The sequence below is a fragment of the Bidens hawaiensis genome, unplaced genomic scaffold, assembly GCF_021521415.1.
Source record: "Bidens hawaiensis isolate Kalapana, Puna unplaced genomic scaffold, B.hawaiensis_p1.1 tig00058111_1, whole genome shotgun sequence".
NCBI lineage: Eukaryota > Viridiplantae > Streptophyta > Magnoliopsida > Asterales > Asteraceae > Bidens > Bidens hawaiensis.
In genome coordinates this window covers 14,746-42,715 of record NW_027500500.1, presented here as the reverse complement: position 1 = coordinate 42,715, position 27,970 = coordinate 14,746, and the positions used below count along the sequence as shown (strand labels likewise).

At 34.3% G+C, this 27,970-nt stretch overlaps 3 protein-coding genes and 1 pseudogene across 3 annotated transcripts; all 4 read left to right on the top strand.

Annotated features, from left to right (window-relative positions):
- Nucleotides 1–5,811: 5,811 nt before the first annotated feature.
- On the top strand, nucleotides 5,812–9,181 carry LOC143602188 (phospho-2-dehydro-3-deoxyheptonate aldolase 1, chloroplastic-like). Its single transcript, XM_077079389.1, has 5 exons — nucleotides 5,812–6,321; nucleotides 6,986–7,263; nucleotides 7,562–7,838; nucleotides 7,915–8,160; nucleotides 8,899–9,181. The coding sequence occupies exons 1-5, from the start codon at nucleotides 5,827–5,829 to the stop codon at nucleotides 9,148–9,150; spliced, it is 1,548 nt and encodes a 515-aa protein (XP_076935504.1). The 5' UTR covers nucleotides 5,812–5,826; the 3' UTR covers nucleotides 9,151–9,181.
- A 2,046-nt stretch (nucleotides 9,182–11,227) lies between these two features.
- LOC143602189 (wall-associated receptor kinase 5 pseudogene) lies at nucleotides 11,228–12,639 on the top strand (annotated as a pseudogene).
- Nucleotides 12,640–14,139: 1,500 nt separating this feature from the next.
- On the top strand, nucleotides 14,140–16,408 carry LOC143602193 (14-3-3-like protein). The gene is made up of 4 exons (XM_077079393.1): nucleotides 14,140–14,918; nucleotides 15,560–15,682; nucleotides 15,792–15,908; nucleotides 16,332–16,408. The coding sequence occupies exons 1-4, from the start codon at nucleotides 14,448–14,450 to the stop codon at nucleotides 16,398–16,400; spliced, it is 780 nt and encodes a 259-aa protein (XP_076935508.1). The 5' UTR covers nucleotides 14,140–14,447; the 3' UTR covers nucleotides 16,401–16,408.
- Nucleotides 16,409–26,035: 9,627 nt separating this feature from the next.
- LOC143602192 (cytochrome P450 Tp4149-like) lies at nucleotides 26,036–27,741 on the top strand. The gene is made up of 2 exons (XM_077079392.1): nucleotides 26,036–26,908; nucleotides 27,145–27,741. The coding sequence occupies exons 1-2, from the start codon at nucleotides 26,036–26,038 to the stop codon at nucleotides 27,739–27,741; spliced, it is 1,470 nt and encodes a 489-aa protein (XP_076935507.1).
- Nucleotides 27,742–27,970: the final 229 nt, after the last annotated feature.

Here is a 27,970-nt window from a genome sequence, read left to right as displayed (position 1 = left end):
TTAGAGACGCTGTGAACTAAGATTACGCACTGTCACGATAAGTGCCATGTCGTTGATGCCCCCAACGACAAGTCAGAAATGCTCGGTTAACAGAGTACTGAAGCTAAAATCATATAACTAAACATATTTAAATAGGAACATGCAACAATGAATACAAATATAATAACCTACTGCATGCTATAAAATTACTATAAACATATAACCGAACTCAATCTGTAACTGAAAGATAACAAAAATCTGTACTACGAAGTGATGGATATCGATATAAAATGGAGTAAAACCAATACTACGATTAATAGTAAACGAAAACAGAAACCGTACTACGAAGTAACGGAATATAATTAATACTAAGAGTGAAAGAAGCCAGAAATCGTATCTTAATAGCCGATAAGCAAGAGAAATAATTATAAGTCGTCCTTAACTAGACATGAGAGCCTACAAATCGACATGTTTCAATTTTAGACTTACTAAGTTCATTATTATTAGTTGATTAGTGGAGTTTCCGGCAACGTGAACTTTAGGACCTTTAATTACGTGTTTGATGTTTCTCACACACACACACACACACACACACATATATATATATATAGGTTAAGTATAAAATAAAAATGTTGTGAAAGCTCTTGAAACACATTCTCAACCACATGTTTTTAATTAATGTTTAAATCTTGTGATTCACAATTAAAGTGAATAAAAAATGTAAATATAAATATAACTTTTTCTCTTTTCTGAAAACATATATAAAAATTAGTAAAAAAATGTTAAAAAATAGCAAAATATTTTTTTTTGATTTTTCGATGTTTTGTATTAAATGTTACAACACATATTACATGTAACAAAAAAAAACGATGTTACATAGGGTTTTCACAACTCAAATGGGTTTTCATTTTAACCTTACCCTATATATATATATATATATAGGGAGAGGATCAAGAGAAAACTCACCTTTAGAGAGAAAACTTAAAAACTCCTAAGAACTCTTAAAGAATTATTTTTAATTAAAAATAAAAAAATATTTTTAAAATTCTGTTTTAGCCATTATTCTTATATTTTCTTAATTTCACTCGAAAAATATAAAAAAAATTAAAAAAAAACCGCTGTAATGCACATACGTATTACTGTGTTATACCGTTGTATTACTATGTATTTTTAAGTTTAATAGTGTTTTATTGCATATATTCAATATTTGTGTATTGTATATGTGTAGTAGTATTGTATTATATGAAAAAAAAAATAATAAAATAAAAGTCGATGTGGTGCACATGTGCGTTAATGTTGTATTACACATACGCACTAATGTGTATTCAATATGTGTATTAGTCTTATATTGCATATATACAATGGTGTGTATCAAATATATGCAATAGTGTTGTATTCTATGCAATACAAACACTTTTACATATATGCAATGCACACTATTACACATGCGCATTATACCGACGAGGTTACCGACAAGGGTTTTTTTTTTAAACCAATAACAACATATAAGAATAATGGGAAAAAAAACTTCAAAAAAAATTAAAAAAAGTTAAAAATAGTTTTTTAGAAGTTTTCTTTTTAAAAGAAGTTTTCACTAGAACTAACTCCTATATATATATTAGGAACCATGTTTTACAACTTCTAAAAAAAACTGTGTCATTTATTTAATCATTTTATTTTATACAATACTCTTAGATCATGAAACCCCATAATCTCATTTAACATATAAAATTCAGATAAACTCACATGTCTCATTTAACAAATAATAAACTAGATAATATACATGCACCCACTTATATTCATTACATTACTGGAGTGGAAAATTAAAAAGAACGTTTGTTTGCCCTCATCTCCAACAACCATAACAGAGTGCTTGAAAGCCATGAGTATAACGTAAATTAAAACGGTTTGAACAAAACGTATCTGCAAATTCTTACAACCAACAGTGACATGTGTGTTAACCAAGAAACAAGGACTTAACATCAAGGTGTTAATATGATTTAGCTGGGTCGTCATATTTTTATGTGTATATAAATGACCGTATCATAAATTTCAATTGCCGGAAACGACTTAGTCTTCATCAAAGATAAAATAAGACTCTAAACTTAAATGGGCAAGATACACTCAGAAAAGGTTCTGAACGATTACCTTGATAGCCGAACGGACGAATCAAAGACTACGGCGATGGCGTATGAGTGCAGCGGCGGCTGGTAGCGTCTGATTTGTGATGGCGGTTTGAGTCGAAAAATAGAAACACGGTGGTAATAGGTGGTGGTATTGATGTAACGGTGTAGGCTAGCTCCGAAAACAACCGATAGCGGCGCGGTGTGTGCTCGATAATCATCGAACAGAACTGAACCAAAGATAAGATAGCAGCAGTTGTGGTTAACTATAGCGGCGACAACAAGCAGTGACGAGGGTGGCGGAGGTCGCCGCTTTTCCGGCGACGAGTTGCCGGGCGGCGGCGGTAATGTATATGATATTGATGCACGTTTGTGACAAGATTATATAATTAAACGAATCTTGCACCCAAAGTTTCGTTAAAATCGTTTGGGATTACGATTAGATAAAGATATTTGAAATTGAAAGAACTCTTGTTGGATAATACGTGAAGGAAGAAGATGAGGTTGGTTAGGTTCAAATAAGAAGTTCGATTTTCTTAAGAAGGCTAGGATGGAGTGTATTTTAGTCTAACACCTTAATATCAAAACCCACTTACATTAATTTCAAAAACCACTTATATAAAACCCAATTACATCTTCACTCATCTCCTACAACCACCACCGCCACCACAACCGTCACCCACCGCCACCACCTCGCCGGAAAAGTCCAAAAAAACAAAGTGAAAACACTATGAAAAACACAATGTAAAAAAATACAATGGAAAAAAACACTATGAAAAAAAAAACACAATAATAAAAACACAAGAAAAAACACAATTGTATGACACAATGTAAAAAACACAATGGAAAAAACACAATGAAAAATACTATTATATAACACAATTTGGTAAAACACAATTTGTAAAAAACCCACTAATTTTTTTTTTAATTTTTATATTCCAATATGGTACTCATATAAAAGATAAAAAGACACTCGTTATTATGGTGAATTTGTTTTTTAATAAAAACGTAGTAAATAAAAGTTATGGACGTTTAAAAATGATGGGGGAATTTGGTATGTTTCTTGCATGTGGAGAGAGAAAGTCAACAAATGTGTTATTCCTTTAATACTCTTCCTCTTATTTTCACACATGATTTCCCTCTAAACTAATCTCAACCCTTCATGTTCAAAATCAATAGACAATATACTTCTTGTCCTTCCTATAAAAAACTATACTTCATATTATAATTTTATCCTGTTCTTCAAATCAACTTTTGATATTTGGCAAAACTGGTCCCCTAATTTATTTCATAATTAATTTAATATTTACAAAACAAACCTTTTACATTATTACTTGTTTTATCTAGCCCCTGAACATATAACTATTGCTATTAAGTTATATGTTAAAATAATATTTATGTTAACGCATTAGGTTATTTGTCCTTAACGTTCCATCCGTTTAACGAGATACTAACACTTTTAATTATTGACGTGCTTGACAATTGTTATTTTTTTGTTTAAGAAATTTCCGAGTATTACAAATCTAGTCATCTTTGATACGTGCTATACATGCTCACGATTGCTTATATTTTGTAAAATGCTCATTTCCACTTGTGAGTTCAAACAGTCTGTATACACTATACACAAAGCTCAAAATCGGGCTCATTACGAAAATAAGCTTTCCTTGCATGGTGGAGCGGCATATATTGGAACATGCCAACCAGTACCATTGATCAGTAAATTTATATAGTGTATAAACATGAAAATTTTGATTACATTAAACAAAATATGTTAATACTAAAACCCGAAACCTGATTGACATTAATTGTGAAATTGTAATGGTTTTGGTTGTTCTTGATTTCTTGATTGGAACTTTAGCGTAAAAGCTTGACCCAAACTGAAAATTCAAATGTCAATGTCAAGTTGATAGAAATCCGACACGAAAATAAAGCTATCTTGGTAGAAAAAAGTCCTAGCCCATCACTGCTTATTTGAGGCTTACTTTTCAAACTTAAGAACCCACACCGCTAGGAATAAAAATAACTATTCAGGAATGTTCAAGTGTGCTAGCTATGTGTTCCGTGAGATCTAATTGTAGTATATAGTGTTTTTCTTGATTCTGCAACTCCGAAATGATATAATCGACAATGACTCCATCGCTCGATGGGTCCATCATGTGCTTTGGTGATATTGCATTTCTGTCATGCTCTAGAATCATATTATGCAATATAATACACTTGTACATTAATTAGATTCCTTATCTTTTTGGGTTTTGTTGCGCATGCTGGCCGATTAAGCATACCTTATCTAGATGTTAGAACGTCAACACCTCGCTAGACATCTTTTCTCACCGACACTCACCCTCATGAACTTTCTTTTGTTTACTTCGACTGACCGTAAGTACGATTTCATAAAACCAGAAGCTTTGTTAATCCATCAGCTAGATAATGTCCACGCGTGTATAGTCATCCGTTAACTTGAAATGTACGGCATGGGGCGGCTTTATGCATACAATTGTTGAATTATAGGGATTTATGGAAACCATTGATGGCGTTGTTCAAACTGACAACACCAAAGTACGCATGCCAAAACCATAAATTATTTGACACCACTTCGAGTGAGATCGTTGGGTATTGATCACCACCTCTCATATATTGGGCACGCAAACTCGTTGGACACGTCCTCTAAACGATATGTGTATAGTCAATGCTACTGAGCCATCCCTCGGAGGCCCCCCTCTAGATTCATGTGTGTTGCACAAAAATGCAATATTGTTGTGGCTAATTGGTCTGCATAAGAACTCTTTACTTTATAAAATAATAATTGAATTGAAAAATATTCTAACCATTCATGTGAAGTACTTTCACACATAGCCAAGTATTCATCGCATTCATCACGAGGATGACCTGTTGAGAGTTGACAAAACTGCTGTTGTGCATTTTTGTGAAGCCGCAAAACTCATTAAAGCTCCTGTTGTAACCTTCTTGAAACCATTCAAAATTGGCATTTTATATCCCTACCAGTGTTTAAAAATAATTCTTTTGGCTAAAGAAATCTCGCTCTGAACGTCTCAACATTGTACTTAGGGTATTCAACGAAGTAATAATTCATTAGAGCTTGATGAGGCGATCACATGGCACATATCTTTTTGTTGTTCATGTCAAATGTTCAACTTCAATTGCTACGGAACACTTTAAACATAAGCTTAATTCCACTAGAATCAATTGAATCATAAAGTAGCAAAATTTCACTAGAATCGGATAAGTCAGAAGACAACCCAACGCCACTTGAATTAGATTAATCCATATGAATAAAAAAAATTAGAGGTTGAAAAAAGAATGAGTATAAGTTGTTTAACTTGGTTATGTATAAAATGAATTGAAATTAACTAAATCTTTAGATTGAAAAATTGAGAAAACCAAAAAAAAAAAATTATTATTTAATGGCAAACGGTCAAATAATCGTTGCCAACAATCCAATTTCATCATTGAGTTCCACAACCGGAAAACCAAGCTCCCAATCACTACTCGAGCGATATGCTAGGGGTAATCACTCCCTCAACCCAGACAAGTGACTAATGAAGCGTTCTCAACCTATATAACAAAGTAGTCGTTTACTAATATACCCCTATGTTTTTCAACCTACCACCTAAACCAACATCTTATATGTAGCCAAAAATGCCTCATAATAACCCCTTGTACATCTCACTTCATCTTGTCTCACTTCTCTACCACCCAACAACAAATGGCTCTTCACAACACCAACACACTCCTCCATACTCAATCTCTTTCACCACCACTCAAACTCAAATCCTTTCCGACCACCACCACCTCATCCTTCCGCCTCGTCCCGGACCCATCAAATTCAAAACCATCTTCTCCCGCCACCTCAGCCACCATCTCCACATCCAACATAACAACATCATCATCACCAAAATGGACCGTAAGCAGTTGGAAAGCCAAAAAGGCTCTTCAACTGCCTGAATACCCCGATCAAAGCGACCTCGAGTCGGTCCTCCAGACGCTTGAAGCTTTCCCGCCTATTGTGTTCGCGGGAGAAGCTAGGAACCTGGAGGACCGGCTCGGTGAGGCCGCAATGGGGAATGCGTTTTTGTTACAAGGTGGTGATTGTGCTGAAAGCTTTAAGGAGTTTAATGCTAATTATATTCGTGATACGTTTAGAGTTATTCTTCAAATGGGTGCGGTCTTGATGTTTGGTGGTCAAATGCCTGTTATTAAGGTTACTTGTTATTTCAGTTTCTTTCATTTATACAGAAAGTTACATCATTTTGTTAGTTTTTGAGATATACAATTATTTTTATATGATATAAATTACTGGACATATGAGAATAAAAATTATAATTCATAAGTTTTTTAGTTACTTGACGTTAAAAAATAAAAGTTATGATATATATATAATTTTGGCAAGATTACTGATTTCACTTTCTTCAATTATACAGAAGGCTACATCACTTTTTAATTTTTGGAATATACCATTATTATTATTATTATTATTATTATTATTATTATTTTACAATTTACTTGACATTCAAAAATAAAATTATAATCCATATATTTTGTTAGTTGCTTGAAATTTAAATGTGAAAATTTTTAATGTAATAAATTCTATAACAAATTTCTGCTTTTATAGGTTCGGTTCGATTATAAAAGTTGATTCGGTTTTTCAGTTCAGTACATGCAAAACCTAAACCGAATTCGAAGTTTGATTTTTGTAAACACATAAATCAACCGTTGGTTTGGTAGGTTGAGTTGGGTTCGGTTATGTTATCTATTCCAGTTTTGGATCAGTTATTTCGGTTTTATGAGCATCCCTAAATTACAAAGCATTTAAATATGAATTATTTTGGATTCTGGGTATTTGATAGATTAAAGTTTAATCACAGGTTGGAAGAATGGCGGGCCAATTTGCGAAGCCTCGATCGGATTCTTTTGAAGAAAAGGATGGTGTGAAGCTACCATGTTACAGAGGGGATAATGTTAATGGTGATGCCTTTGATCTGAAATCAAGAACACCTGACCCACAACGATTGATCAGAGCGTATACGCAATCTGCAGCCACACTTAATCTTTTGAGGGCTTTTGCCACTGGAGGATATGCTGCCTTGCAAAGAGTTAACCAGTGGAATCTTGATTTTACAGAAAATAGTGAACAAGGTGACAGGTATGGTGATTTAGGCTCATAATTTTTCAGTTTGTAAAATATTGTATTAAGGTGTTTGGGATTCCTTATTTAACCCCTTATAACTTATATAAGCTATAAGTTATTTATAAGTTAAGTTGTGACTTTTAACTTATACACTCACAATCTTTAACTTCCCAAGCATCTTATAACTTATAAGTTATAAGTCATAAGAAAATGAAATAAGCAATCCCAAACACTTCTATAAGAGGTCAAGATTTTAAAACGCATCTCAAACATGTGACCTATAACCTTTTTTGTTTTTTGTTTTTTCGGTTAGGTACCGTGAGCTAGCGAGCCAAGTTGATGATGCACTCGGGTTCATGGCAGCTGCTGGCCTTACAATCGATCATCCCATCATGACCACAACTGATTTCTGGACGTCACACGAGTGCTTACACTTGCCTTATGAACAATCTTTAACCCGATTAGATTCAACTTCCGGGTTATACTATGATTGTTCGGCCCATTTCCTTTGGGTGGGGGAACGAACCCGTCAATTGGATGGTGCCCATGTGGAATTCCTAAGAGGAATTGCAAACCCTCTTGGAATTAAGGTATATCTTATGCTAAACTCAAGCTAAATTTTTTATTTATCATTGTTAGAAGGCTATTGACAAGTTTATACTTAAGGTGAGTGACAAAATGGATCCAAATGAGTTAAACAAGATCATTGACATCTTGAATCCCGAGAACAAACCTGGAAGGATTACCATTATAACAAGAATGGGAGCGGAGAACATGCGAGTGAAGCTTCCTCATCTTATAAGAGCGGTTCGAAGAGCGGGTCAAATTGTTACCTGGGTCACAGATCCTATGCACGGGAACACGATTAAGGCTCCAAATGGTTTAAAAACTCGCCCCTTCGATGCTATCAGGGTAATTCACTCATCTTTGCCATCTATATGGTTTGGATTTTTACGATGTTTTGGTCATAAATTGCCTGCATTATTCGTCTTTTGATAGAAAAAGACCTTTTGTGTTTGTTTGACACGCTTTGGACCTTAATAGGCTACCTTTTGCTTCTCGTGTGAGGGTGGCCCTTTTATCAATATTATTACAATAACTAAATGTTCTTTTTGACCCATACGAGATAAAACGTGGCACGCTTCTACTCATTATGTAAATGGGTTGAAACTGACACCAACAAGGTTGTTGATATGTAGGAGCACTTTTCGTCAATGAGCATTATTAGTGATATTAATAGAGCATCTGATTAGTATATTCTCGTGCCACTTGTTTGATCGCGGTCCACCCCATGTTTTATTATTGGAGTGGGTCCAAAATGGATTGTATGCGATCTGTTTATTTTAGAGTGCAGCTATCAGGGGGGACCGATATGTTGAAACTACCCTTAAAGATTGTCGTGTACAAAGCACCTTTTAATTAAGTATCGTTTAAACGATCTATCTTGAAACACGTCAGTCTTAAAACGAGTGGATGATGAATCAGTTATTTTAGTTGTCGATTAGTTAAGCTGACCAGCCTTGCGCCTTGGTCCATCTTTTTATTTCAGTTAAATAAGTTTAGTACATAATTGATTCATTAACCTGGTTAGATTATTTAAGTTATTATTAAAACAAGTTATAACAACTATTTGTTGTAATCTTATAACAGGCGGAGGTGAGAGCTTTCTTTGATGTGCATGATCAAGAAGGTAGCCACCCAGGAGGGGTTCATCTTGAAATGACAGGACAAAATGTGACCGAGTGCATTGGTGGGTCGAGAACCGTGACCTTTGATGATCTCGGGTCACGTTACCACACCCATTGTGATCCTCGGCTTAATGCTTCTCAATCACTTGAGTTAGCCTTTATCATCGCTGAGCGCTTACGAAAGCGAAGAATTGCCGCGAGATCATTTAACTAAGCTTTAAGTTTATGTATCTATGTTTGTTCTTTTATATATAAATAAATCCTGTTGCATGTGTATATCTAGTGTTATTATGGTTTTAAGACGTCCAAAATCTTTATATGAGTAATGATTCACAAGAATACTTATGATGTTACAAAAGGGCCAAATTATCAATCTGGCATTAATAGATCTTTAATTTTCTATCACTTGGAATTTAACGGATTTGGCATAGGTCATTTGGCCTTCTAATTCAATGACACAGGGCGATGGTCAAGACTTGAGATCTTATATTCTTAGATCCAAACGTTTTTCGTATTTATGATCCTTACATGCTTGATAAGATCACTATGCCCTATTCATATGGCATGCACTACTCACATGGATTTGGTGTCAACAGCCAAAAGATAGGATATTGCGACCCGCTAAACGTAACTTAAACTTAGGACCGTACTGATTAGAAGATACTTAAAAACATAATCATAAAACTATTGCCTAGATTAATCCACAAATTAACAATAGTGAAGCATGCACGACCTAACCTAGGCTGTGATCCCTAAATTAACGAGTCCTAGTTATTTCACTTATGGAGTTATAGATCTAAAAGCGGATCTAGAGACATTTACAACCTTCAGACACTATGCATTTAAACAATATAAGCAGCCTTGCTCGGTGTATGCAATCCACCAGAAAGGAGAAGGTTTTTTTTTTTTTTTTAAATAAGGTGGTGGTCACTAGAAATCAACATAGTAAAGAACAATCAAGGGACCTTGGAAACACCCATGATATTTTGTAATTTTATGCTTATAGTTATACACCATGGCTTGGCCTATAGGTAGTTGATTATCTAGAGGTCTCAGATAAATTAGTAAAGGCTGTTTAGTAATTCATAGTCAAGTTGTTTTTTTTTTTTTTGGGAATTACCTAAAGCAAAAGATTTCTGAAGAAAGGGAGGTGAAATCAAGGGCAAAGTTGATTTGAGTAAGACTGCAAGAGGTGTCACAAATGTTTTGTATGGATCTTTTAATGAAGGCAACTGCTAAAACCAAATGCAGCAAGAATAGAAACAAAAAAAGACAACTGGTGCATACAAAGAAAGAAATACTAGGCTAATCGTGCACTCCTAGGAACCTTAAGCAATTGCTGATCACCTACAGGCCATTTTTGACATTATATATGAACATATGCGTATGCGTATCTATTCATATCCAGCACCCTATATATGATACTGACCCCTAAAACAATGAATTTGTCTCAACTAGTACTGCTGCTGCAAACTTTAATTATCAGGTAAGCGAATGTTACACAATGTTACCGACAACTGCCCGAAACACCTGGAAATGTTACTACTATACATTATCCATTCGGAACCCAAGAAGCCTGCTATATGGACAAGTCTTATTACATAGAGTGAGACTCAGCAGCGCAGGTTCCCCGCTTAAACCAAGCTTTCCGCTCTTCTGAAGGATCTATTGTATCTCTAGAAGCTCTAGAGGTTAAACTAGATGGCCATCTAACTGTTAATCTCCCTATTGCTCATGCTTGCTACGGCAAATTATGGAGTTTACGTAATGGTTCATCAAATTTGTATAATACGTCCAGGTTCCCATTCTCAATCACACTAAACAATTTTGTTGGACACTACATTGAAAAGCCCATATTAAACTTGCAAAGCCGGTTGTGACTGCAAAGAGCCTAACAGACTTCTATAACTTGGAAAATACAAAAAATGGGTCATGTCTAGGCTTTGAGTGTTGCAAATCTGTCATTCTTCCAAACATGGCATATGCAAAAATTGCTGTCGGACCAAATAAAAACAACACAAAAGTATTGTATTCTAACATGCGTGTTTATTCTTTCCTTGTGGATAAACATATGTTTAACTTTAACAATAATGATCGTAGCACTTTTTCCTCGAGCAAGCCCTTCCCGGTGAAATGGTCTGCGGGGAATTCAGAATATGAAGAGGCTCAAAAGGAGAAAGTAACCTATATGTGCCAAGACAAAATTGTGTGTGTTGATAGAGAAGACATTTTTCGTGGCTGTCGCTGCAAATGCCCACAGGGATATATGCAGGGAAACCCGTATGTCCAGAATGGATGTCAAGGTACTGTCTACACTACATGTTTTGCATTTAAATAATATATATGAGAACCAGTTGATTTCATGTTTTCAATTAGATGTTAACAATTGTCAGTCTCCAGAACTCAATGATTGCTTTCCGGGACATTGTAGGAACACATATGGGAGTTATTCTTGTGTTTACCCAAAGAGATCCCACTGCGATACAGAAACAGGTGTACAGTACACAAGTGATAACTCAGGAAATACATCCATCATTAAAGGTAATCACACAAACACAAGGGAATTGAATAGCTGAGGTAGCTAGCTAGGTACCCCTTTGATGACTAATAAAAGATTGATGTTAAAATCTTTGATACAGGATTCATTGTAGGTGTCATCAGTGCAGCTTTGACAACATGTTTTTTCTACTGGAGAGTTAAGCACATGAGAAAAATTGAGGCTAGAAAGGTCTTCTTCAAGCAAAATGGCGGTATCATGTTACAGGAAATGCTATTTATATGCAAAGATACCGGGAACAAAGCAAAAATTTTCACAGAAGAAGAGCTGAAGAAAGCAACTGACAACTTCAACGATGCCAATGTTATAGGCCAAGGCAGTTATGGTATGGTTTACAAAGGAATCTTAGCAGACAATACAATTGTAGCCATCAAGAAGTCTAAAGTAATTGACCAAAGCCAAGTCAAGCAGTTTGTGAACGAGGTGATCATTCTATCAAAAATCAATCATCCAAATATTGTAGAACTCCTTGGATGTTGCCTAGAAACACATGTTCCCTTGCTTGTGTATGAATATGTAACCAATGGCACCTTATGTCACCACATACATACAAAGGATCCTATATTGACATTAGAAAAACAGCTGAAGATATCTGAAGACATTGCTGAAGCACTTTTGTACCTGCATGCAACCATACGCATTATCCACAGAGATGTGAAGCCATCAAATATACTGTTGAATGATGATTGCACTGCAAAAGTGTCTGATTTTGGGATATCAAGATTCGTTCCTCCTGGTCAAACTCATCTTTCAACTTTTGTAAAAGGAACCGCGGGGTATGTAGATCCTGAATACTTTCGAACCTGTAAGTTAACCGAGAAGAGTGATGTTTATAGTTTTGGGGTTGTTCTTGTAGAGTTACTTACGGGAACAAATATTCAGTCTTTAGAATTATCGCTAATAGTCCATAAAGGGGCAGCTGCCTACTTTGTTTCGCTACTGGAACAAAATGCATTGGTTAAAGTTCTTGATGATCAACTGAAGAGAGATGAGCATACTGAGGTGGTGAAATGTGTTGCTAAGATAGCAGTTAGCTGCCTTGATCTTGAAGCAAAGACAAGGCCCACAATGAAGGAAGTAAAACAAGAACGGAAACAAGTAAGATGCCTTCTGTTGTCGATTGAAGATGATAGTATAAAGATATGAATCAGAACCCTTGAGATCTATTTGTGTATATATTTTCTATTAATAGTTTCCAGTTTAATGTAAGTTTTGTTTCTTTATTTGTTGACCACATAGTTCGATCTCTTTAACACATGTGCGTCATTCTGTGGACGATGTTAGAGAAATCTGCTCAGAAACATAAACCAAAAAGACTATAAGATCAAGCAGTCGACACATTTGTAAGAAATCAAATGAAAATTCATCTTATTCCTATCATCTATTTATAGGGAAATAAGATGACTCCTAATTAAATAAAAGAAAAGGCATAACAAATGGCTATAACAAGACGACTCCTAGAAAAAACTCACTAGTAAAGAAGCTACTAAGAAAATACCCAAGAATAAGAACATGGAATTTAATCTCAACCAAGAGACATTTTTTTTCAATTATTATAATTCTTGACACACCAATTAAACACACCTAACCATCTATTTACATTAAATAACTTCCTAAACATAGATAATTCTAAACATTCAAAATATTAATTAAATTCTACTTAATTAAACTCTTTCAAAATGCCCATTCAACTTTCACTTTTTTTCAAAATCAACCCTTAACTTTTTTGATGACCCGTTTCAAGATTAACTTCGGCCATATTTCCTCTTAATCCTAATAACGGCCCGCTCTCTTGCTCTTTTCCTCAATCGAATCACATGGATCATGATTGTTCTTTCTTGGTTCTTACTTTTCTTTGCTTGCTTTGTTCTATTTTCCTTGCTTCGTTCTATTTTCCTTGCTTCTTTCTTTCTTTTTTTAATGCTACTTTCTAATAGAAAAACAAACATTTTTTTTATTTCTTCATCTTTCTACTGATCAAACATTAGGATACTTTCTACCTTCAATCTTTAAGATTTAGCTTTTGACTACTTTCTTTCTTCAATCGGGCTATTGACTACCTTCTTTCTTATTCTAACTAAAAACCGATTTTCTTTCTTTTGCTTGAATTCTTACGAATTCTTTCTTGCCCTTTCTTGCTCTTGCTTGTAAGCAGATTACTTGTTTTGTACTTGCTCCTAGCAACTTGCTAACCGATTTCTTGTTAAACTTGTAGAACGGTGTACTGGCCAAGTTGATAACTATTTCCATTTGGCCTACTTGCTAATTAGTTTTTCTTGTTCCTGACTATTTGCTAATCAGGTTTTTCTTGCTATAGACATGCTTGCTGATCTGATTGACCTACTTGCTACTTGCTACTTGCTGAACACAAACTTGCTTTCATAAATTGTATAACTTACACGCTTAGTTATTTTGCTAAATAAAAAATTGTTTTTATAAAAATAATTTTTATAGTAAAGTACGTTGTAAATTCGAGCCAAATTGAGTCAAATGAGCCAGTTTGATTTTTGATCAAGTCAACCTTATGTTCAAGATTTCGGCACGATGTTAACTTTGAGTCGATCCTAGCTAGTTAACTTGATATAAAGTTGAAGTCAAGTTCAAGCTAGACTTGCCTCGCCTTAGCTTGACTTCGTGTCACGCGAGCACCATCATATACACGAAATAGAAGAAAAATGAAGGAATGGTCAAATATAACATTCACATTAATTGGAAAAGTAATTCAAAAAGCAAATACACAAATTGTATATACTATCAACTACAAATTATTCATGGATGAATATGATGGCTCGAATCTCAATTCTCAACCTGGTGATTATTAATATAAACACCGTTCATTATCCTCCACCATTCACTCTACTCCTCATCTTTTCCCCACAAAAATCTCTACCCATTGCGTAAATTCAACTCAAACCCTATTCACATCTCTTTGTTCATCCACCACTCACCGGAAAATGGCCTTATCAGCTAGTGAACAGAACGTCTACATGGCCAAGCTCGCCGAGCAGGCCGAACGCTACGACGAAATGGTCGAATTCGTCGAAAAAGTTTCAGAAACCGACGAACTCTCGGTCGAGGAGCGTAACCTTCTGTCCGTTGCCTACAAGAACGTGATCGGGGCTCATCGAGCTTCGTGGAGAATAATATCATCGATCGAGCAGAAGGAAGAGTCCCGTGGGAATGAGGATCATGTGAAGGTGATCAAGGAATATAGAACGAAGATTGAGGCTGAGCTTTCGAGGATTTGTGATGGGATTTTGAAGCTGCTTGATTCGAGGCTTATTGCTTCAGCTACTTCGGGTGATTCGAAGGAGTTTTATTTGAAGATGAAGGGAGATTATCATAGGTATCTTGCGGAGTTTAAGGCGGGTGGTGATCGGAAAGAGGCTGCCGAGAGTACTCTCACTGCGTATAAGTCCGCTCAGGTTAACTTTTGGTTTAATATTTGCATACTGGTTATGCTAAACGGCCGCTCACAAAACACTTAGAACAAAATAGTTAAATTTCAAAATTTTTGTTTAAACAATAAACAGATGGCCTCTCTGATCATTAGGGGGTCAAATTTGAATATTATTTGTTCAAATGGCTAATTGATAAATATTCGTATGACCGTCCAGATCATAGACAGTCAAACTTTTGGTCAAAACAGTCATCCAACCTCTATCCGGACAACCATTAATTAGACATCAGACGGCGATGATCCCTCCGCATATTGCTACCATAAGTGATTAGGTATTAATTGATATTCATCTTAGGTTTTATAAGGTCAAATTCCATTTTAAAAAAATGTACATTTAATGGTACGTATGATTAAAAGTTTACATAAATGCACATTTTTGAACTTTTTAAAATTTTCATTTATTGTATTCAAAATGTTATTGCAAAAGAAACAAGTTGTGTTCGTAATAATGTGTTTTTTAGCATTGGAATATCAAAAAATGCTTTATTCAAAAATAAATTTTAGTTTCAATAAAATTTACGTAGACAACAAATAAGATAAAACAAATCCGTGTATTCATCTGCTACTATCTGCTATATAATTATCAATATGTTTCACTATTTGCAGGATATTGCAAACGCTGAACTTGCACCCACCCACCCAATTCGCCTCGGACTGGCTCTCAATTTCTCGGTCTTTTACTATGAAATTTTGAACTCTCCGGACCGAGCTTGTGGCCTTGCAAAACAGGTATATGTGAACAACAAAACATGATAACAAATTCAGATTTATGAATCATTTTGACTACTTTTATTCAAAAGCTAGTGGCATGATCATGTCATTGTAATCTCCTTTCCAGGCTTTTAATGAAGCAATTGCGGAGTTGGATACACTGGGTGAGGGTTCTTACAAAGATAGCACCTTGATCATGCAACTCCTTCGCGACAACCTCACTCTCTGGACCTCCAATATGCAGGTACAAATTTTTTTTCTATGTTACGAACATTCGTCCCATTTACTTATTAATAAGTCGAATCAGGGTAAGTTGTGGTGCTCTAGATCAGCTCACTAAAAGATCATATTGATCCCAGCTTAAACAAATTAGAGACCGAGCTTGACTTTAAATTAGAGTTCGTTTAACTGTCCAATTCCGAGGTTCTATACTGGTTTTGATTAGGTTTTGCGAGCCTAAACGGGTTTATTATTTGTTTAAATATAAAAACTTTAATCTAATTAATTATAATAAATCCATAATTACAAAATTATATTATTATACATAACAGTAATTACAAATACTTAATAAATGGAACTGCATTATCTTAGTCAAAATATATATTTTGTCATAATATTTAACATAATTCGATATCAAAATAATGAATAAAAATATTATTGGATACAGGAAGAAGGAGGCGATGCAATTAAGGAAGCAGCTGGTGCAAAGCAAAGTGAGGAGCAACAACAACAGTGAGGCTTTGTCTAGGAGAATTTGGCATCTTATTTCTCCATCTTTATATGTCAACTTATAAATTTAGTTTCATGTTTCAATGACTTAGTATATGTTTACTTATTGAGTTGAGGAGAAAAACCTATTAGCCAATTCGAACCAAATCTAAAAAACTATTGAATATTAATCCTTTGGCCTGCATTATTATCTAACAGTTATTGGGTCTCAAAAACAATTACTTGTATTTAAGTCAAATGGATCGGCGTCAAGAAAGTACAAATTAGCGAGGTGAAATGGTTACTCACAGATCCTTGCAAGTCATTATTCTTGGCAACGATTTAAAATTTGACGTCGGTATGTAAAATCTGTGTCAATTTTGTGCTTCCAGTTTGGACGCAAAATTTGTTGATTGGGATTGTTTAATTAATTAGTCGAATACAAATTCTGTTTATTTTTTCGTATTTCATAAACAAAGATTATTAGTATGGCTGTATAATTAGTTTTTACATTTTGGAGAATGTCAGACAATAAGGTGCATTGGCAACAAGAGTTGTCCCTAAGGTTAGGCCAGTTCGGAGTTCAACTTGTCGGATAGAGGTATTCCAAGTAGTTCATCAGGAAGACATTAAAGTATTCGAGTACTACAGGGATATCTACTATATGTTTCGTTAAGGTTTTTATGGTTACATTTTCCAGAAATGCCATACACCCTTGGTGAAAGCGCAATACTTTAAGATGAGACACGAGAGGTGATATTGCACCAACCTCCTCTCCTTGTACCATAATTGATTCATTATCCAAGAGGGGAATTTTAACTATTTAGTCATCACACATGATTTCCGCCTTGTATTTAGCTAACTAGTCCATACTGACAATTACATCAATGCTTCCTAACTAGACTGGGAGTAGGTCAATAAAATTGGTTAGTTGTTTAGGATAATAAGACAGCTTTGGAGTATTTGCTTAACAGTTATAGGTTTTCTGTTAGCGAATTCTATAGCATAGGGGTCTACTAGTTCATTAACCGGTGCATTTCTCGGGGTAAGAAGTTAGTGGAAATAAGACCTCTATTGGTACCTATATCAAATTAATTCGAAGCATATTAATCAGGAATTACAGATGTCTCTTCCTCACATTTAAGTCTTATCGGTTCTGATCACTAATCGCGGCCTCTAGCCGAGTTAGACGTCTATGTTCGTTCTTGGTTTAATTTGGGACATTTCTTTTTGGAGCGTTTTGTACTTCCGCACTCATAGCAAGGAGAAGGGTTTGTCATAGGTTGTGAGCGAATTGTTACGATTGGGATAACTGTAAGTGGTGAGGTTAGAATGGTCGGTTTACAGTGTTCATAATGGTTTCACGGCTACAAGTATAGTATCCAGTTTTCCCGCTTTTATGGCATGCCTTTATTCGACATACCCTTTGGCAAAGGTTCATTGTATATGTTTAATTCTGAACTAAAATTGATTATCGTATTATTTTAAGTTACAGGGTGCGCATGTTTAGATTGTTGTAGCTCTTGTATCCCTGTTTCATGATTAGTTTGTTTTGTACTAGATGATTCTCCGGTACTCTCAACACATCTTTCCTGATCGAATTCAAAGCTACCACCCCGACTAGCGTCACGGTGTTCTCAAAAGTTAAGTGACTAACTGGGTTAACTAAAATATCTACTTCTGGAATAATAACCATAGCATTAGTCGAATCAAATTGTTAGAACGGTTTGTTAATTCCAGTTGACCCGTCCCTTTCGTTTTTGGATTTTTCGGGTTCGTGTTTTTAATTTCTAGATTTCATTCCTTGGGCGAGAATGTTTCAAATATAGAGGTTTTAAGTTTTGCCAAGTCATGTGGATAATTGCCTTTTGTTCCTAAATTTGTACAATCGCTTTCTCCCACACAAGGGCGTGGTTAAGTAGTGTAATAGTAATATAATTAATGATACAATTTGATGGGAGCTACTGATACGGATAACAGACTTTATCGTCTAGATCCATTTTACTAATTCCTTTGATTATTTAGTACCACCAAAATTTACATGTATGCACGACTTAAATCGTTTAAATGAGTATTCCCTTCGTGAAGGATCACGGTTGTTACGACTAGTATTCATGTTCGGTAAAGGATTTTTATTGCCAATGGCATTTAGTGGGGAAAATTATTGCTATTGGCAGTATCACCAGTGTTCAGTATGAGAGCCTTATTCGTGACAATGTTCGTATTCATCGAGAAAATAACATTTGTAGATGTATTAGTATTTGTTGGCGAAATAATATTCGTGGCCGTAATAGTGCTTGGCCTTTGATTTGTATTCATTGTTGTATTAATGCTGACAGGGAATCGCACTGCGATTGTCAGAGATACTATCCGCAGTTGCCGAACAATCATTTCGACCACAACTGCCTCAATCACATGTTTGTTTTCTTCGGGGCCATTCTATAATGATAAACAACTAAATTTCACATAATAGTAATTTTCTCTATAACTCATTGCGTAGGGAATCACATTAGCTAACAGCCAGGTAATTCAAATAGCAGACACATATTACACACACCCAATCATGTATCCATATTCCTGGGATAGTACATAGATTTAGCCTAACAAGGCCATTGTTTGCATATAACATCGAAAATTGTCATCCCGTGACAACTAATTTTAACCCGGTAAGGGTCAATGTTTGTACTAATGGATCCAAATCGTCCCCCATATCAGCATAGCACACTACCAAATGCTTGCAGGGAGTATCGAAACTATACACAACAGTGTCGTACTATCCTCGTCTACCCGGGCACATAGTATAATAATCATGAATAGTTCACAACTTGTACAACAATTATTCAGATGTAATCCCACCATTGGGTAACTGTTTATCATGTCTCTCCCATATGTAAACATTTGTTCGTTATGAGTTTAAACAGTATGTTATAGTCGGAAGGCATTTGTATACTCCCCTTAACTTTTGGGTGTTATTAAGTATATTACAGAATATTCTTTCATCAGGTCATTCAGTATACGCAAGCTGCTGGATCTACTAAAAGTGATAATTTATTAATTGGGAGTACGTATGTTCTTTACAAGCCAAGACACATCATCAGTTCGCAAGCGTGCGGGTTCTCCTTTATGATAAACTGATTGGAGTGGCAACAATATGGAGTAGTTAGGGATATTCATACATAGATAATTTGATGAATTTATTAATTGAAGAGGGTTTATCAAAATCGGTGGTACTGGTGAGGTATAAGGAAATATCATTTTTATAGTTGGTGTATGATATATGTAGGTGACCACGGTTTGTTATATTATTGAAAATTCAATAGAATAGTTATTATATTAGTAATTTGATAAGCCGTATTCTTTACTAGGTATTTTCTTAGTAGTAGTATTTATTTTTGAACAACAGAAATGGAAATATGACTAGAAAATAGTTCAATTTATTGTTATAAACTGGTATATGAGATAAACATTAGGTCCGAATCGAAAAGTGTTGTGTTCCCTTGAGATTAACGTATGTAGATCACACCCTTCACGGTTCCTTTATAGACCTTGAATTTACGCTCGATCTATGAGTAGCACTGGTTCTTCATCCGATATGAGGCTACCGATCTTGACATCTTTCGGTTCAACAATTTGTCATAAAAATAATATGTTTCGATAACAGGAATCAGAGTAGGGAGTATTATTATTTAAGGCAAAATAAAATATTTTATTTGTTATGATTAGATACAATATTAATTATGATAAAATATAATATTATTTTCAATAAAATACAATTTTAAATTAATATAGATTATAATCGAATATAATATTTGTTACACGGAGGCTTAGTATTATCGACAATACAGTACGTACACATATTCGTACACCTTGTTCCAAATAAGCACGTATGCGTGTTATATATATATATATATATATATATATATATATATATATATAGGATCAGGATCATGTAAGAACTTTTTAGGAATTGAGAACTATGAGAACCATTTTAGACCACAAAAAACCCAAAAATAAAAAAAATCATAAAACAAAAAAAACACAAAAATAAAAAAAAGTAAAAAAACCAAAGTTCTTATTTATCATCCTGGTTTCTAAAAAAAAATCTCGGTTTAGCTAAATTATACATATACATATATGTATAATATGTACATATATGTACACACATGTTTTTTTCCTATATACATATGTATAATTTAAGGTAAATGATAATGTACATATGTGTACATTACATAACTAGAGATTAAATGAAAGTATACATATGTGTATAGGTATAATACGAATTAAAAAGAAAAAAAATCGGTTTTTTTTATTATACATATATGTATAATATGTACACACATGTTTTTTCCTATACACATATGTATAATTTAAGGTAAATGATAATGTACATATGTGTATATTACGTAACTAGAGATTAAATGAAAGTTTACGTATGTGTATATGTATAATACGAATTAAAAAGAAAAAAAAATTTCGGTTTTTTTTAATGAAACCGGAATGAAATATAAGAATTTTGGTTTTTTTACTTTTTTAAAATTTTCAGTTTTTTTTGTTTTATAATTTTTTTTAATATTTTTTAGAGGATTTTTTTAGTGGTCCAAAATGGTTCTCAAAGTTCTCAATTTGCCAATGGTTCTCTTAGGATCCTTACCCTATATATATATATATATATATATATATATATATATATATATATATATACACACACAACACACACACACATACATACATATTCAACATTACCTTTTATACACATATGTTGCCATTTTTATCTACCCGTACATTCCACGACTACTCCCCGAATTCCCTCGTACAAGCAAGTCTGTTATTATGTCCCGGACCACAATAACCCACTTGCCCTACAAGTTCATCCCGACATCCATCAGTATATAATATTAAATTTTTATTTAATTATTTTCCCAGAGTTAATCGAGCCTACGGTTATATTTTAGGCACCCTAAGGGATAACCTAATCCTTTATAACCAGTGGCTCTGATACCAACTTCTGTCACACCCCGACTAGCACAATGCGGAAGCGTAAAACGGGAATGTAACATACACCTCTGGTATCAACCACATTGTTTATAAAGAACAATATAAACTAATTTACAATATTTTACATCGATCTAACTTTGTTTACAACTAGGTGATGCAAACTAAATCCAGTCCGTAAGTGACTTTACTTCTTACTAGCACACTTGCATCAATTCACCCCAGCATTGATAGCAAGTCAAACACGTAGCACATTGATTTTCTAATCTAATCTAGTACCTGAAAAACATGTTAAAACGGGTCAAATACAAATAGTTGGTGAGTTTCACGAGTTTCAAGAAATCATTTGTGCGTACAACAGTCATAGTTGTAAATACGCAAGTATGTATGTATGTACGTTGATAAGTAGTTTGTTTGTATATTTATGATGTAATTATGCAAAGCTACAGTGAAGCATTGACTGTCTGTGCTGCGTGCATCAATTTCCTACGCTCAATCAACCACTGTGGCCCCCTTTCCGCCCACAACATGCCCCGGGTAGCTATGTCTAACACTACATAGCGTGTTTGTATAATTATGGTCATGTGCAAACGGTTTTATGTCTCGGCAAACCGTGCCGGCTCCGTTTGGGTTTATCAAACCAATAGTACTATTCACAAGCCACCGGCTCGAAGTTAATCACTGTGTTCGTGGGGACTTTCGTGTGTTAGCACTTAGATAATTCCCATCATCAAATAATTCATAGTGTACAGATATGTATCAGCATGTGTTTTCACCCTGAAAGTTCGTAAAAACAGTTTAAAAGTGGGGTTATGAAACTCACGGTTTAACATGGATTCAGTACGGCGTCAGCTTGTAGTTCGTTTGACTCATATCACTAGCCCCTATAATAAATATTATAATAATATTAATATTATAATACTATTATAATCATTATGCTAGACTGGGCTGTATAACTAATCTGGGTATAGCTGGTACGCCCAGAAAGTGTCAATAGGCTTAGATGTGATGTTGTTTAATGTCTAATATTTGAAACCGAACTTCGCTCAGTTTCCCCGTTTTCCCAGCTGGGCCAAGTTGTTCGTTTATGCATTCAGAAAACAATTATGGGGATGTAAGCTTGGGCAAACGTGTTGGTCAATAAAATGATTAAGTTATAAAGAAAGATCACAATTTGGGAGTTTAGATTCGCTACGGAGCTCGTTTCTGTTTATTCAGTTTGATTTGGAGAAAAACGCGCACAATCTATCCACCTTGTCCGGATTTCTTACAAAAAGTTCGTTTTTACTTAATTAACTCAGAAATATGATTTTTGATCACTCTTGGTATTTTGATATTTCAACAGGTTCGTTAATCACGAACTCGTCGGTTTTTATTAGAATTGAATTTGCTTAATCTTTAAATTAGCATAATTAATTATCCGTTAATCCTTAAATTATGAAATTTTAGAAAATTATCAATTAAAATATGTAGATTTTTATAAAAGTATTTCTTGAAGTATTTACTGAGTCATTAATTTATAAAAATTCATTTTATCTGCTATATTTAACCCGAAAATCGTCCGTTTATACCAAATGATCTCCGAAAAATCTGCCAAAATTTCTGAGTAACCAAAATATATCCCAAAACAACCTGGAAAAATATCAAACTCTAAAAATCTTGCCAAATATCATTTCCGAGCCAAAAACAACTATGAAAGTTCAAATAAACGCAAATGAACAAAACATACTTAGAGTTTTTAAAATAACCCCAAATTTCATATGTGATCATAATATACCAAATTTGAGTTCTTCTCAAAATTTCATATTTTTTCAAGCATTTTAACTATTTTTCCCAAATAAACGCTCCAATTCGATAATAAATTCGCCAAATATTCTCGGATGGTCGAAAAATTATCAAATTTGAACAGGGACTCAATGATATGGTCCTTGATGTCCCTAAAAAATTTCATGACCTAAAAATATGCACATCACAGTTGAATCCTAAACAGCCCGTAATCGAGTGATTCGGTATTACCTTAGCGGTTTCGGTTCGTTTTCGTCTTTCTAATCAAGTTTTCAGGATCTTGTGCTTCTATGCAAGCTAGATACAGGTCATATATCACAAACCAAGTAAGTTTCATCAACATGGCAGCCCCTTAACTTAGGATTTCGGCAAGGGTATTAAACCGAACTTTTGAACCGTAAAAACGCCGTTTAAACCCTATAATCCGTGTTTATGGCCAAAAAAACTATCAAACCAGGTTCCTAACCATGTGTATGATCAAAACATGTTTTTGGACCATTTTTAGGATTTTTGCATGGTTAGGAATGATTTTTGGCAATTAAACTATGTTTATTTGGTATTAACTATGATTATTAAGTTAAAAAAATGATTAAATCAAGATTACCTAGGGTTTCTTGTAGGAACTGATAGAACTCAGTTTTTCAGCTGCTTTGGGTTTGCAATTATATGGAAATGAGGTTTAATGAGACTTAGACAAGAAGTTATACAAAAGTATAGGGGTGGGCTCCTATTTAGCGACCGGGAATAAACTTGGGCCCATTTTGGCCCAACATTCTGAATCTACAAGCCTAAATGCGAAAACCCAAGTCCAAATTTATTTCGGGTTCTGTTTTTGGCATGAAAAATATATCGGGTACGACAAACAGTGCGAAAACGAGTATTTTTTGGTCATTTTTGTGTAAATTTATAAAAACATACTATACGTTTATAAAAATCGAAAGTATTTTCACGGATCGCTTAAAACATTTCAAATAAGTGTTTGGTAAGTCTTTTTCGGCTTAACGGATGATACAATGCTTGTTTTGTAACTATCTTTCGCGTCTAAATCTATAGCGGTAGTTAAACGAGCATGTTTTCGTTTAACTTGTTTACTATCGAACTAAGGCCATAAAACTAATATATTAGCTTATATTAAACGTATATCACTTATAGACGCCCCCCCCCCCCCCCTCCCGAGATATCTGGGTCATAACAAGACCCGTTTGGTTATCCGTTCGTTCATTACGCAATAAGCGGTTAAACGCTTATTTGATTTGTCAATACTAAGGTGCATCCGGTTTTGTCATGAATGTCACAATTTACCAAAAGAGTATCTTAGAAAAAAATTTGTTTCTCACTCCTAATCTTATCGGGTAACTTTATATTTTAATAACATTAAACATATTTTTTTAAATTGGTTAAAAAAATTAATTTTTTCATGAATATTAAAACTTATAATATGGTGGATAAAAAATTATCAAAAATAATATCTATACATCTGAACAGGCAAAATTTCACTCTTGAACACAGTGGATTTCCTCGAAAATGATAAGAAAAATAAAAGATTTTTTTCTTTTCTTTTTTAAACCCTTCACTAATTTTTAACAAAAAATAATTAAACAAATAACTTGAAGTTCTCAAAAATTTCGATTGCATAATTATTTTCGTTGTTGACATTTATATGGAGGAAAATACTACCTTTTGGTATGCATTAAATAGTTTGCACCAATTTTGTTTAAATACTTTTACGCTGCTGGAACTAAATCAAAAAATTAATCCGTAAAATGAATCTTATTAAAGAAACTAAAAAAATTGAGAAACTAGACGTTGGTAAAACACGTGTGTTACAGCGAATATTTGATGTGAATTTGGTCGGTATCAGTTAAGCTCCGTACACTATCGAAACTAAACCCAAAAAACAAATTGGTAAAATATATATATTTAACAAAAAAAAAATACATTTGAAAACAAAAAAAATGTATCAAATAAAAAAGAAGTGGTTTATATAAAATATAAAATAGGTTGATTGATTAAAAATAAATATAAGAAATATAATTCAAAAGTAGGTAACGGATTAAATAAATAGGGAAAAAAACTAAAAAAACTTTAATATGTTGAGTTAAAAGTAAAAATTGAATTCAAAATAAATAAAAAACATTAGTTTGACAAATAGTTTTCCAAGAATATTGAAGCGGCAAATAGTTTTTCTATTAACACTGACTTGCGAAAAAACTAGTTAATTTAAAGCACCAACTAAATTTCAAAATACCTAACGGATTAGCCTTTTTTGAGAACATGCATCTTTAAATTTTGCAGCATTGACTTATTTGAGATTTGTAGTTCTTTTACAATGATAGGGCACAATTGGCGGCCGGCAGTGTACCACACAACCAGCCACAAAGACATGCTAAACTTCAAAAAGATCTAAGTCTCTAGGAAATTTAACCTTTTACTTATATTTCGTTTATTAATTAAATCAGTATTTAGTTAATATGTTTGATACACCTGCATAGTAATTTAAAAATCAAATTAAATCTTCTTTTTGTGAAATGGGTAAATTTATATAAAAAAAAAAAGAACTATTGCAAAGTGACATCATACATTCACATGTTAGTCTGTTTTATTCCTCTTGCTATGTGTAATGTCCAAATTATCCGATGTGAATTTTTCGCCTGTTTTCGCTAGAATTCGCCACACGTCGTTTGTTCTCTTATTGGTCAATGATTGAAAATTAAACTTTCTAGTGGATATCTATTTTGGCAAAAATCTTAAAATGTTTATACAGGTGATACTTGATTAATTTCTTGTGAACATAAACAAGGTTATATTAAATATGCATCCTTGAGTTCCACAGCAAACGTCTTATATACAACCTCTCTAGATTCACAAACAACATCAAAACACAAAATGCCTTTCACACTACAAGTTTTTCTCTTTTCTTCTCTCCCCTTCATTTTCGCATTACTTCTAAAATTATCTTTTCGTTCTTCAAAAAGCTGCAAAAGCATACCACCATCTCCACCAAAGTTACCATTAATCGGAAACCTACACCAACTAGGCTCGAGCCCACACCGTGCCCTTCAGGCCATGGCTCAGACCTATGGTCCACTCATGTTGATTCACCTTGGCACGATGCCGGTACTCGTAGCCTCATCGGTTGATGCAGCCAAAGACATCATGAAAACCCATGATATAATCTTTTCTAGTAGACCACATTTAAACATCCCAAACAGAATGTTTTATGCATGCAAAGATATAGCCTTTTCTCAATATGGAGAATATTGGAGGCAAATTAAGAGCATTGCAGTACTCCATCTTTTAAGCAACAAGAGGGTTCAGTCATATCATCAAGTGAGGGAAGATGAGATGATTGTTATGATGGAAAAGATTCGAAAAGCGAATTGTTCGGTATTTAATTTAAGTGAGTTGCTTATTACTCTTACTAATAATGTGGTTTGTAGGATGGCTTTGGGGAGGACTTATGAAGGAAGGAAGTTTAAGAACCTGTTGGAAAGGCTTATGGAATTGTTGGGATGTTTTAGTGTCGGGAGTTATATCCCATCGCTAAGGTGGGTGGATTGGTTGAGTGGATTAAATCGGAAAGCCGATAAAGTTGCCAAAGAGTTTGATGAGTTTCTTGAAGTTGTTCTTGATGAGCATGTTAATAAGAATGTGGATGGTGCTGAAGGTCGAGATCTTGTTGATATCTTGTTAGAGTTTCAAAGAGAGAATGCGAGAGGTTTTTGTCTTGAGAGAGATATGATCAAGGCTATTATCGTGGTAACATGTCTCCTTAGGTTTCCAAATTATACATCTATACATGATATGTACATATGTGTTAGGGAGCCTCATATTTTAGAGTCTCCAATATATATATTTTTTTAAATGTATGTTATCATATTTTCACGGGTTAGGATCCTAAAAGGATATTCCTCTGACAAAAACTAATTGTGAACTTTCTACTTGCTTTGTGGTTCTGAATGCATATGTTGTTACTAATACATGGTTTCATGTAGGACTTATTTACTGCTGGAACTGATACTACATTTACAAGCCTTGAGTGGATAATGTGCGAGCTACTAAGGTACCCACAAGTTATGAAAAAGTTGAAACAAGAGGTACTTGAAGTAGGCCAAGGACGATCGCTTATCACAGAAGATGACTTAGACAAAATGCCCTACCTAAAAGCCATCATTAAGGAGACCCTGCGATTGCACATTCCACTTCCACTGCTCGTTCCTCGTCAATCAACCGAAGACATCAAATTACACGGATACGACATCCAATCAGGCACTCAAGTGTTGATTAAAGCATGGGCAATAGCCAGAGATCCTTCAAACTGGGAAGAACCCGAGGAGTTCAAACCAGAGAGGTTCTTGAAAAGCCCTATCGATTACAAAGGGTTGCATTTCGAGTTATTACCATTTGGTGCTGGACGACGTGGGTGTCCAGGTATTCAATTTGCTATGGTTGTTAACGAGCTTGTTTTGGCTAATTTGGTGTATAAGTTTGATTTGGCTTTGGTGGATGAGGATTTCAACATGAAGGAGACCAATGGCATTACAGTTCATAAGAAGTGCCCTTTGCTAGTTTCCGCAACTCCTTGTTCTTAAGTGAACTTGTTGAATTTAAATAAAATGGTGTTTTATTATCGTGATATTTAGTATTATCCAGAGAGGAGATCATGTGAATGCTCTAATGACTAATCCATTTAAACCATTTTGTATTTATTCTTCTGAAATGCTTATCTTAAGAACAACTTCTCCTTCAAATTCTTCACGATTATATCATCCATGCTTTGATCTCCAGGATTAAACTAACTCGAATCCATGCCTTCATGAT

Excerpts from the sequence above, each read along its gene's own strand:
- LOC143602188 (XM_077079389.1), top strand. The coding sequence starts at position 5,827 with ATGGCTCTTCACAACACCAACACACTCCTCCATACTCAATCTCTTTCA. Across the intron at positions 6,322-6,985 it reads GTCAAATGCCTGTTATTAAG|GTTGGAAGAATGGCGGGCCA; the intron begins GTTACTTGTTAT and ends GTTTAATCACAG. Across the intron at positions 7,264-7,561 it reads AATAGTGAACAAGGTGACAG|GTACCGTGAGCTAGCGAGCC; the intron begins GTATGGTGATTT and ends TTTTTCGGTTAG.
- LOC143602193 (XM_077079393.1), top strand. The coding sequence starts at position 14,448 with ATGGCCTTATCAGCTAGTGAACAGAACGTCTACATGGCCAAGCTCGCC. Across the intron at positions 14,919-15,559 it reads CTGCGTATAAGTCCGCTCAG|GATATTGCAAACGCTGAACT; the intron begins GTTAACTTTTGG and ends CACTATTTGCAG. Across the intron at positions 15,683-15,791 it reads CTTGTGGCCTTGCAAAACAG|GCTTTTAATGAAGCAATTGC; the intron begins GTATATGTGAAC and ends TCTCCTTTCCAG.
- LOC143602192 (XM_077079392.1), top strand. The coding sequence starts at position 26,036 with ATGCCTTTCACACTACAAGTTTTTCTCTTTTCTTCTCTCCCCTTCATT. Across the intron at positions 26,909-27,144 it reads TGATCAAGGCTATTATCGTG|GACTTATTTACTGCTGGAAC; the intron begins GTAACATGTCTC and ends GGTTTCATGTAG.